Here is an 11,854-nt window from a genome sequence, read left to right on the forward strand (position 1 = left end):
TTGCCCCTGTACACAAGAAGAAATCTTGGAAGCGGAAGTCGGCTCGTTTAGTACGGGAGGAAGAAACTTCTTCTAAAAGGGAGCCAGAGGAAGAAGTGTACAAGGCAGACTACCCTGGAGTAGGGCTATCACGAGAACAGGAGGAGAGGTGGCCGCTGCCCGGGGAGGAAGAAGAGGAAGAACTCATAAACGAGGCAGTGACCACCTGATCTCTATCCCTGAGTGAGCTGCGAGATATACGAAAAGATTTCAGCCATGATCTAGGCGAGCATATTGTCACCTGGCTGCTCTGATGCTGGCGTAACGGGGCCAGTAGCCTGGAATTGGAGGGTAGGGAAGCCAAGCAGCTGGGATCCCTTTCTAGGGAAGGGGGCATTGACAAAGCCATTGGAAAAGGGACGCAAGTCCTCAGCCTTTGGAGGCGACTCTGCTGTGGACTGATCCAGACTGCACTGGAACAGGGTGAAGCTCCGGAACACCTGCAATACATTGATGACATCATCGTGTGGGGCAACACAGCAGGAGTGTCTCACTTTTAGTCTTCTGTAAAGTTTCTCACTTTTACTCTTCTGATTCTCTCCCCCATCCCACCAGGGCTGAGGGGAGTGAGTGAGCAGCTGTGTGGTGCTCAGTTGCCGACTGAGGTTAAACTACGACATGGGGGTAGCAGGAATAAGTAGTGGATCTGTTTGTAAGGCAAGGAGAAAGTAAACCTTACGGGAGGATTTTCACATTTACAGACCAGGTAATCTCTAATTTGCTGTTATGTAGTCAGGTGGGACTGGAAGCAAAGTTTTAAATTGTTGCAAGGAATTTATTCGGTTAGTAGGGAGATTGAAATATCTTCAGTTTGTCATAGTATTTTATCTTTGCACCTTGATGTTTATTATGATTTTTATTCTCACTGTAGTTGTGTATGTGAAATACATAAAACAAACTAACCATGTGCATGCCTGCCTCCGAATCTGCCATTTAATTTCTCCTTGATTGTTTATTATGAGACGTTTTTGATTGTTAACATCCCTCTGTACAGAACACACACAATGATCTGGTTAAAGGCCACTGAGCACTGCTGTATTTTTTAATGAAACTGGGCATGCTGTTCACTATGTTCATTGCCTTTGTTCCTCTAAAACACCCATTAGTGATCTCCACATTTGTTCCTTAATGCTAGAAATGTAAAGTATGGTTCTCTGAAAGCAAGGACAGCAAATGCTTTTAGATTTTCATTTACATTCTTTTCATATTGTGCTGCCAAACACTGAATAAAAATTAGTCTGATAAATACCTCATTAAAATGAAGCAATAAAATATGGTTTTTGTGGTTTAAAAGAAGGTACTCTCACTCCCTTCTTTTTGTGATCATGACAAACTTTTAGGAAGTATTGGAATGGTTTAAAGCCAGTAAAAGAACCGAGTTTCATCAAGAAGCCCTACCTGAATTTCTGTTTCAGTCTAGCACTTTGAGCCTTCACATTATCATTGTTTGTCTTGTAAGGCTTACCTTACATATTGGCATCTGTGCACAAAGTGGGGATTGCTTGGTCCAGCTGCTCCTTGGATCCTGCTTTATGAATGAGCACATCTTTCTTCTGTATACGTGTATGGCGGTGGAGAGAAACGAACAACCTGTGCATACTGCTGATATGTGTTTGAAATAACCATATAGCTTACTGATACACGATAGTGGTACGGTACAGCGACAACTCACTGTAGAAAAGCCAAAGTAATATATAACCAAGTAGCAGTGGAAGAACCATTGGGAAATTGGCTTGACTCTGGTTTACCTTTTGGCACAGTGTAAAGCTGATGATTTGCGGAGAAATGTTAGTACTGATGGGGAGAAAAAATAGCAACTTTTCATATGGAGAGATGAGAAACGCAGGCTCTCCTTTTCTTACATCCTGGAGATAAAAGTCGCCAGCACGTGAGGTAGTGACTGACCCTGGTTTAGCCACCGTATTTTTTCATCAGAGATTGGGGATTGCTGAGGTGTGCAGGAGTCAGTAGTTTTTGTCGGGCAGCAGCCACGGACACTCCTCAGGCTGATACTATCATTTATAATGGTCTTAACGGTAGGATGGTAGAGAGTTTGGTGCTTGATGCAGCCTTTTGATTATATATTCCAAGCATAACATGATATCTAAAATACTTTTTTTAAATTCGTGGTGCTCATCTCTGGGGACATATAGTTGAAGTTGTGATAAATACTAGCATGTGAAATAGATGACTTTGAGTTCTTCATTGGCTTGGAAATTGGGTCTTGTAAGGCTTTGCGAGTGCATTATGCTCAGCACTATTAGGAAAGGAAAGATGACCAGAAGAGCTTCTTTGTAAAACCCAAACTTCTGCTAACTGATAGCCAACAGAATCCTCTTAAAAAACAACTAAGAGCTTAAAAATTTTAACATGACTTAACATGATAGTTATAACTGTAAGTTAGCTATGCTTAGCTTTTCTTCAGCTCCAAGTGTAAAGTACAACATTTTTCAATAAAGAGACAGAATACTGTTTCTAAATTCTAAACCTTTTAATTGAGGGAACATGGTTTAGAGACAAGCAGAAATTAATAGACTTGAAGAAAATGTACATACGTAGCAGTTTTCCATATCTAATGAAATCTTGGAAAGAAGATGGCCATTTGTATTATGGAATATGGCTTTGTGCAATTTTTCTATGAACCATTCTATATTGATCTAGCTGTTGAATTTTTGAGCCTTTCCAGTATATAGCAGTTCTGAGTAAGTTTCATACATCACATTTCAAGTCTAATTATGGGGAAACAGTTGTCTAATGGATTCAGCCACATCCAATGTAAGAGAGACAGATGACATTCAGTAATTTTGACATTATAAAAATAAGGTACAAAATGATATTGCAGAGTACTTCAAATTGCGTGAAAGACGGTCTGAAAGCTGTCCAAAAATTTGTTCCAGGAAGTCATTGAGCTTGTAAAAATAGCCTTAACTTTTCTAGGGTATACTTTGAAGCTGCAAACATTGGTCAGCCTGAGACTGGCTGACATTTTTCAGCCACAAAACTGGTCAGAGGGATGGAACACCTCTCCTGTGAGAAAAGGCTGAGAGAGTTGGGGTTGTTCAGCCTGGAGAGGAGAAGGCTCCGGGGAGACCTTATTGCGGCCTTTCAGTGCTTAAAGGGGGCTTATAAGAAAGATGGGGACAAACTTTTTAGCAGGGCCTGTTGCGACAGGACAAGGTGTAATGGTTTTAAACTAAAAGAGGGTAGATTCAGACTAGACATAAGGAAGAAATTTTTTACGCTGAGGGTGGTGAAGCACTGGAACAGGTTGCCCAGAGGGATGGTAGATGCCCCATCCCTGGCGCCATTCAAGGTCAGGTTGGCTCAGGGTTCTGAGCAACCTGATGTAGTTGAAGATGTCCCTGCCCATGGCAGGGGGGTTGAACTAGATGACCTTTAGAGGTCCCTTCCAACCCAAACTATTCTATGATTCCAATAAGGGAAAACACAGATCTTGTTTGATTTTTCAGTCTAGCTAATGTTGATGTTTGGGGGAAAGATGGCAGGACAGATCCTCATTTTTTAAGACCCATGGGCATTGTCTGTCTACTGTTCTGGTCACTGGCCTCTAATTTCTTTCAGTTCAGGCAATCCCCATCATAAACTTTAACCTTTGTGTATTTGCTCAGTCTTCAAATCCACTTTCGTGCTGTTCCATAAGCCTGGAACTTTCTCTTGCCCACAGCATCCGTGCTTCCTTCCCCATTTCTTTTAAAACCCTTCTTGTGGCCACTTCTTCAAAGAGCTGCACGGATATTAATAGCATTACGTTATTTTTTAACCTTCCTGTGCTGTCAGGAAAATATTTCCCTTTGTTTCTTTTTTTTCCCATCCATCTACTCAGATTTCTTTCTATTTTCATTATCTTTGAGGAAGGAAACGTTGTGCTAATTATGTTCATAAGTCACCTTAACCAGTAAAATGTCACGCTTTCCCTAAGTGTCAAATACTGCAAAACTGGCTCTATCTGTAGTACCAGCAAGTGTGGCCAATCTCTTGAGCCTGTGATGTTTAACGACAGTCTGTGCCATGACAAAGCTGTGTGAGAAGTCTGATCACCATGAGAACGTGTGAAAACACACACACACACATGTAAATCTGTTAAATTTAAAACTGCGCTGTCTCTCTGAAGTTATGCTTTCTTTTCATTATGTTTTTTCTTTATTAGAATTGCCAGGTATGAAAAAATGATGAATTTAGAAAGATAAATAGAAGCAGATATTGAACAAAGCTATTTAGCACAAAATGGAGACATGGAGGCCATGTGGTTGCTGTTCAGCAGTGTAAAGCGTAGGTGCCCTACTGTCTCACTGTAACACACATTTATAGTGCCATATGATCAGTCTGTCCTGTTGAAAACACTGGGCTTAAAATCCTGTGATCAGATGCACATTGGCAAACCACGGGTCTGACACGAAGCTCTTACTGGAGTTAGGGGGACACCCTTAGGGGTGCAAATCTTCACCAGCACAGATCTTAATTGCAGAGTGGGAGGTAAGACACTGCTTGGCGTAAGACATGATGGCAGAAAGACTTTGAGCTTTTAGGGGAGAAAAAGAACTACAGTCCACAAGACTGAGTCAGAATATCACAGGGTAGCACAGACCTGGTTTTGATAAGACTAATCGTTTGCTGGAACATCGAAGTCAATGAGTCCCCAAATGATGCAGTTCAGAGAGCCAAAGGAACCAGAAAACGGCTTTGTTACAGATAATTTCGGTTTCAGATAAATGTAACATTTTGTTAGCTTACTAACATCAGAAAATAAGCAGGCCGTTGGATGCATGGAAATACATGCACACCATAACTAAATGACTTAATCTGAACTTCCATATCTCAGTTTGAAGAAGCAGCAAACATTTATTTGTAGTCTTCTGTTTTGATATGTTAATCTGTTGTTCAGCAGCATTTGTGCGCACAGCTGCACAATAGCTTAGTGGGGATTCAGTGTAAATTTAGAAATGTTTCCTGCAGACACAATTTAAAATAATACAAGTAGGTAAGCTGTACTTGTGTATAGATACATAGCTATAGCTGTAGATGCATGGTAGGCCTATAGGTCTAGATGCATAGATCTGTGGATCTATATAGCAGTTATGCTTGTACATACATATATACATACCTGGGTCGGGGGGAGAGAGAGAGAATGGGCACAAACTGAAACACAGGAGGATCCCTCTGAACATCAGGAAACACTTTTTTACTGTGTGGGTGATCGAGCGCTGGCACAGGTCGCCCGGGGAGGTTGTGGGGTCTCCATCCTTGGAGATAGGCAGAACTCATCCAGACACAGTCCTGGGCAACCAGCTGTAGGCGGCCCTGCTTGAGCAGGGAGGGTGGACCAGATGACTTCCGGAGGTCCCTTCCCGCCTCAACCATTCCAGTAGGTTATTTTCAGCATCTGCCATAGTAAGATGACCCCTATTACCATTGTGCAAATGCTTCACAAGTTTTAATCCAGTTGTCCTTTCAGCATCCTGTGAGTTAGAATAAAAGGTTGGGCCAATTCTTTTTTGTAAAATGCATCAGCATCTTATCAGTGGGGAGTGAAGCTTGAAAGACAATTTTCAAGTGGGCCTGTTTAAGAGATGGCATTTGGGTCATTGATTTCCTTGGCTTCTTTCAAAATTCCAACTTTAGTTGCATAGACTGTGGAACCTAAGGTTATAAATCATATGCAGCAGAGAAAGGGAAGTGAATTTTGATCTCCAGGTCCCAAGTGAATACTTGGAGCTTCTAGAACTTTTCTGTTGCAAAGTAATGCACAAACTTGTAAAATATCAAGTGTGATTTCAAAGTAGCTCACTTAAATAGTTACTATAGAAAACAAAAAATGGTAAGAGTAAGGACTCCGGAATGACTTGTTACAGGAGCGTGAACTGGCAGACTTAACGCTAGCCAGCTTTATATGCCTATATTCCTCTTCCTTGGGCCTTCCCTATTTTTTTTCAGCCAGCTGTGCTGTTTGCTTCCCAGTGTAATGCATTTTCTTCCAGGTGGGAGAACAAAGCACTGGATCTTTCTGTTACAGCTGAACTATCAAGCCAAAAAATAATACACTTAAATGCAAATACATCGTTATGGTAAGGGTTGATTAAATTCGTGATAGGATTGATTTTTTTTTTTTCCCCCTTTTGATTTTAGTTCAAGGATAGCATGAGTCAGCTAGACCTACAGCTAGTGAAAAATTGGAAGTTGTATTTGCAAAGGAAAAAAAAAGATATTGCAGTTTTTCTGTTTTTCAGCAATAGAGATATTCTACTTACTGGTATTGTTTTTGCCACAGGTTTTATCAGTTTTATCTTAATCTTTTTTTCAAAATTACAACAGAAATTTTTCATTTGAAGTATTTCAGGTAAAAGAAATATGGAACATAATTCAAAAGTTGTAGTGAAATTTATTTCCAAGAAATGAAACGTTACATTGGGCAGATGAGTTGGGAAATAGTAAACTAGGTCAGTGTAGTAGAGTTGCTTTGGCCTGGGCTGTAGATAAAAGTGTACATTAAAAATAGGAAATTAGCTTGGAAGGCAACAGTGAAGCTTAGAAAAACAAAAATCATCAGCACACCTGATACGTTTTCTAATTCTGCCACGTAAATCCAGTGCCAGAATTTACAGCTTTCAATTTCAGATTTCCTTTGGTCTGAGTGGGAGATTACCCAAATACAGACAATAAAGCTCACCAGTGTTTTTGAAGAGAGACAATTCTGTTACATGCTCAGAGTTCCTGAAGTTTCCAAAACTCTTCCGGTGGGAGTAACTCCTGAACAGTTCTAATGTCAAGTTCTTATTTTGATAGCAAAAGCAGACAGCATGGACGGCTTTCTATTTGCCATTATTTTAGTAAAGCCGATTTTTTGACCCATATTAACTGCAAATATAAGACTATTGTCACATGAAATAGTATGTACCTTTGAAGTTAACTGGAAGTCTCTCTGCCTTTTAGGACTCATCATCCTGTTTTTTCCATGTGGAGCGGCTGTGACTCATATTACAGTAGAAAGCACATTTTTAAGCATTCTATCATGTAATATCTTTGTACCTCTACATTTTTCTCCCCGCTCAGAGACTATGAAGAAGATATTTCAAGAAAAGGGCATCTTGGCAGGAGATGAAAGAGCTTTTAAACCACATCTGACCTTCATGAAGTTGTCAAAATCAGCACAGCTACGTAAGCAGGTGAGCTCACATTTCACATAGCTCAGCAGCAATCTAGAAAGTTTAATGTGGAGACGAACAAAGGAGTTGCTTATGCTATAGCATCACACTTTCTACTTTGTAACCAGCTGAAGAGGTAAGACTTGAAAATACTGAGTTTTTTTAGAAAAAATAATTAGTACATCTACCATATAAACAGTAGTCCTGTACTGTACTTTAAGTTACCATTCTTGATAATCTCAGTACAGTAATACCGTGGTCTATTTTCTTTTGTGAAACTATGCAAGACCAAAGGATGAAAGTACTTGTTCAAAATTATAGAATTATTATTAGGGTGTAGATTACATGCATGCAGTTTGTTTGGGTAGTTTTGTTTTGTTACAGTATAGGAGAAAATAAGCAAATAAACAGTGGAATTTATATGTGGATTGTGCATAATATGCAGACTGTCAGTTCCCTCTATTGAATATGCTTTGGTGAATTTGAGAGTAGCGATGAAACACATCTTCTATATTCTCTCTTGCAGGCAGTTATTTCTTGCCTATTTATTAGCTTTTTTGACAAAATACACAAATACATAAAAGTAGGTTATAACTGTGAAGCTAAATATATAGAAGCAATACTAGTATATCGAGTTTTTTATTTCATACTAATTTAACAGTACTATTGTATTATTTAACATAAGGTATATCTCCATAAAAATTTTTTGCTGACATTGTATGGAATGTTTTACATGATCCTTTAACATTGACCAGGAAAATAATTTTCAGAAAAAATATATTTTTAAATAAGAATTAAAGTACATGATTTAAATATTGCAAATTTGTTTTTTTCCTTAATAGTAAGCATTAAAGAAAAATACTTTAATATTTCATTAGAAATAACTTTAAAAAATGCTGAAGGTGCACATTATAATTAAAGCATTGTGAAATCAGTTGGAAGAAGGCAATGAGATTTGAGACACGTCAAGAAACTTCAAGGCCACACATACTCACTCTCAAACAGAAGTAAGGACTTGTCCACAGGTTATAGGTGGTATATTATAGCTATTAAATTCGTAAGCTCACGTAAGCTTTTGCTTGTATTAACAGTTGTTTTTTAAAGCACTCATTTTAAAAATCCACAGCTGTTCTAGAACATCAGCTGTTCAGTAATTTAACTGTTTGGTTAAAACATCTGAGACAGTCAGGGTGGGGTTTTTGCCATTCTGTTTTTTGGTTGTTTTTTGGCTGGTGGTTTGTTTTGTTTACATTTATCTACCTTGCATGAACTATTAGCCAGGATGCATACTTTCTGTGTTCTGATAGTCACTGCTGCTGACAGAACCAGGTCAATGTCATTCCAAATCATCTTCCTTAGTCCTCCATAATGCTGGATAATGCATATGGTATTCTAAAGGTACACTGTATAGAAAGATACTGTGTATTAAAAATCTGTACATTATTTTATCAGGAATTTTTCTCTGTCAATCCACTGTCAGGCATAAGCATCGGGTTTTTGTTTCGTTGTGTCCATGCATTTAGTGAGATAGTTTCATGCACTTACTGAAAACAATAAATAAAAACATGAAACATAACAGGAATAACTATTTTGTAGTATGTTTTAATATAATGTTTAATTGCATTTTCAGATCATACAACAGTATGAAAAAAGGGGGGGAGTGGATGAAGATTACATGAGAGAGCATGTAAAAGAGCAAATAGAACTAAAGTAGTTGAGTATAGTTAACAGCTATAGCTTTATAACTGTATTAATATTTTTTTAAATGTAAGTTTCCTTATTTGAAGCAATACTCTGTTAAGCCGCTCTCCTCATCATGACATCTAAATTCCACCAAAGTTATCTTTTTGGGGAAAAAAAAAAAAGTGTTTTTCAAACCTTAATACAGCTACAGGCATTTTTGAGATGCATATATTCTGAAAAGATTTTAACTTTCCCAAATTGTTGCTGATATTTATAAAGCGAAGAGTTTGAGAATTCAAAATTAATAAAGAACTCAAGAAATCAGCTTTCCATTTTGAAGGCACAGCATTAAGCTAAAAATGGTAAATGCAAAAAACTTGGAAACAGACATTAATAAAGGATAAAAATGTGAGATAAAGTGGGTTAGAAAAGAGCTATCTGGGTTACTGTACCCCCTTCAGCTTCTCAGGTTAAAGAACTTATTTACCTACTCAGAAGCGGGAGCAACTCATTCTTCATGGTTAGTTGGACAATTCTGAGATCAAATGTGCCACTGAAAACTTCCCCAAAATAAGGAGGTACAGTGTGCCTCTAGGTGTCCTTGTGGAAGGAGATAAAGGGATATAATTTACTTGCACATGTTTAGCTGCTTCCACAATTGATTGTTCAAATAAGAATCTTGGGTTTGTATTATTATCTTCTATACAAAGAACCTAACGAAACACAATAAAAGAAGCAACTGGAGGTTTGCACTTGAAGATTACATTTCTATTCCTGCTTCCCTCACGAGCCTGCTACGTTGCCACAGGTCAGTCACAACCCCTCTGCTTTTCATTTGTCCAGGTTGCTGTTTATTTCAGGGCGTGTTGTGGGGCACGCTTGATAAATGCTGTATGACGTTTGGAGATCCTTTGATACCTAGTGCTGCCAGAATGGATTTCATAAGTAGAAGATGACTGACGGCTAAATTGCTCTGATGGCATCTGCTTAATTAGTAAGGAGTGTATCCTTAGCCTAGGCAGTGGTTGACAAGAAAAAATGCCAAAAATATAATTTATGGATATTTAATATATGATATTCTTCTGTACAGTATATCTTTAGAATGCTGTATGTATAATTAGTAAAAGAGAATATATTAGTGAGAAAAATCAGTTTGTATTTACAACACTTGCAAGTGTTGTACAAGGCCTGATTCACTCTTACCGTTCAACTTCAATGGTAACATTGTCAAGATGCTAGATATTATTTTGCAGACAGTATGATGATTGCACTGGAAATAGCAGTAGCTGCATGATTCAGTAATTTGTTCTTGTATTTTTTAAGGTAAATTACGTTAAACTTTCGCCACTATCCTAGTTTCACACAGAGATAACATAAGGTCCTTATTTTGTAATAATAATAATTCCTTCACCATAAAGGAGGAAATTCCACACTGAATCAAACCCAAAGCAGTGTCTCCAAATTAAAATCTTTTTGATGTGCACTCACATTCATCTTTTTGCTATCTTCAGCTAGACATACCAGATAAGATGTTTAATACTGATAGTTAATGAAGGTAATTACTTTTTTCTCATGTAAATTTTCTCTCAATTTATGTGACATTAATAATTTTGGTTTCTTGAAATCAAATATAGCTGAAGAGAGATGTAGTATATCTGCTGCTGTCTTTTATTAGCCATACTGTAAGCAGTTACAGGAAGTTTTGGCAGTCAACCATAAGCTATCTAATGTCTCTTCTGTCTTATTTAGATAAGGAATCTCAGGCACTTATCTCGTTTCAGGAAAGGTTATTACTTCTATAGTACTTACATGTCATGTCTCCTGCTTCATTAATCTGTTAATGAATTTTTGTTGCATATGCATACATCAAATACTGTGTTCAGTAAAGATCCTCTGCATGACGAGAAGTGAAAGGGAATCCTCCCCTTCTGGTATTATTCCTTTAATGTTAAGTTTTACTCAATACTCGAAAATAGAATATAAAATGTGAATTTCTGTCTTACATCCCTAGTATAGTGTTTAGTTTCCTAGCTTTGTAATTTTGCTTTTATTTATACCCACATGGCATAGATACATAGTCGTACCATATAGAACCTTATGAGAGTGATTCTCAGTAAAACCAAAGCACTTCCCCTGTTTATCAGTCGCCACTGATTCTGACCTCTAGCATTCTTTTTATAATAACTCCTGGGATCTCTGGCATTTTGGACAGAAATGCTGGTATATGAAAATCTGCAGAGCTCATTAAATCCCTCTGTATTTCCATTTATCAGCCTCTACATCACTGGTTTGTATTGTGACAACTGTTACTTGCTGATATGGGAGTCTGAGGCACAGACTTATTTGGAATCCTTGATGCTGATCCTAAAATGGCTGAAACGATCACTTTGGCACAATACAAAATAATAAACCCTTTGGTTTCACAGTCTTATGAGACCAGCAGAAATGTTTTGTGATTTTTCTACAATATTTTTTTAATGTGAAGATCTAACAACAGGGGTAGAAAATGCACAAACTGGGTGACCCAGCAGCTGGAAAAGGTTCTTGAATTCTCTTCTTTCATTCTTCCTGCTTTCATATCATACACCATATTGCAGAGATATGTAACTACAGTACTTGGCGTAAACAGGGAGAAGAAGAAAGGACATAACTATACACAGTTTGTTACAATCTAAATGTAGTGTAGGTGTTAGTCATAGTGATCATTCTTTAAATTACCAAACTCTCCTACTGAACATGGTAGATATGATGTAATCTATGCTTTTACACATACCCCTGTTACAGGACTGAGGCTGCAGAAGGCAGCACCTCTTTACGCATGAACTCTTCTAAGTCCACATGGGGATCATCAAGGTCTAGGTGAAGAAACTTTTCCACAACAGACTTGCATTTTTCCATCCGATCTCCTTTTGAGGGATGATCAATACGTTTGATAGCTTTTCCATTGCGAATCAGTTCTGACACTTCCACTC

At 38.0% G+C, this 11,854-nt stretch overlaps 2 protein-coding genes across 6 annotated transcripts in view; one reads left to right on the plus strand and one right to left on the minus strand.

The window, feature by feature from the left end:
* Positions 1 to 11,854, plus strand: part of AKAP7 (A kinase (PRKA) anchor protein 7) — a 98,226-nt gene that overhangs the window by 20,848 nt on the left and 65,524 nt on the right. For all 5 annotated transcript variants that reach the window (XR_663387.1, XR_663388.1, XM_009319048.1 and 2 more), the window contains exon 5: positions 7,108 to 7,220. Coding sequence is in view for 3 of the 5 variants with exons in the window: in XM_009319048.1 (XP_009317323.1) it covers positions 7,108 to 7,220 (113 nt within the window). In the remaining 2 variants the exon portion in view is untranslated. The remainder of the gene's footprint in view (positions 1 to 7,107; positions 7,221 to 11,854) is intronic.
* MSH5 (mutS homolog 5) overlaps positions 11,661 to 11,854 on the minus strand; it is a 2,445-nt gene continuing 2,251 nt past the window's right edge. Inside the window, 1 exon segment of the mRNA XM_009319045.1 lies at positions 11,661 to 11,854. This exon segment is cut by the window's right edge and continues 33 nt beyond it. Coding sequence (XP_009317320.1) covers positions 11,661 to 11,854 — 194 coding nt within the window.

Source organism: Pygoscelis adeliae, unplaced genomic scaffold (genome assembly GCF_000699105.1).
Source record: "Pygoscelis adeliae isolate BGI_AS28 unplaced genomic scaffold, ASM69910v1 Scaffold172, whole genome shotgun sequence".
Taxonomy (NCBI): Eukaryota; Metazoa; Chordata; class Aves; order Sphenisciformes; family Spheniscidae; genus Pygoscelis; species Pygoscelis adeliae.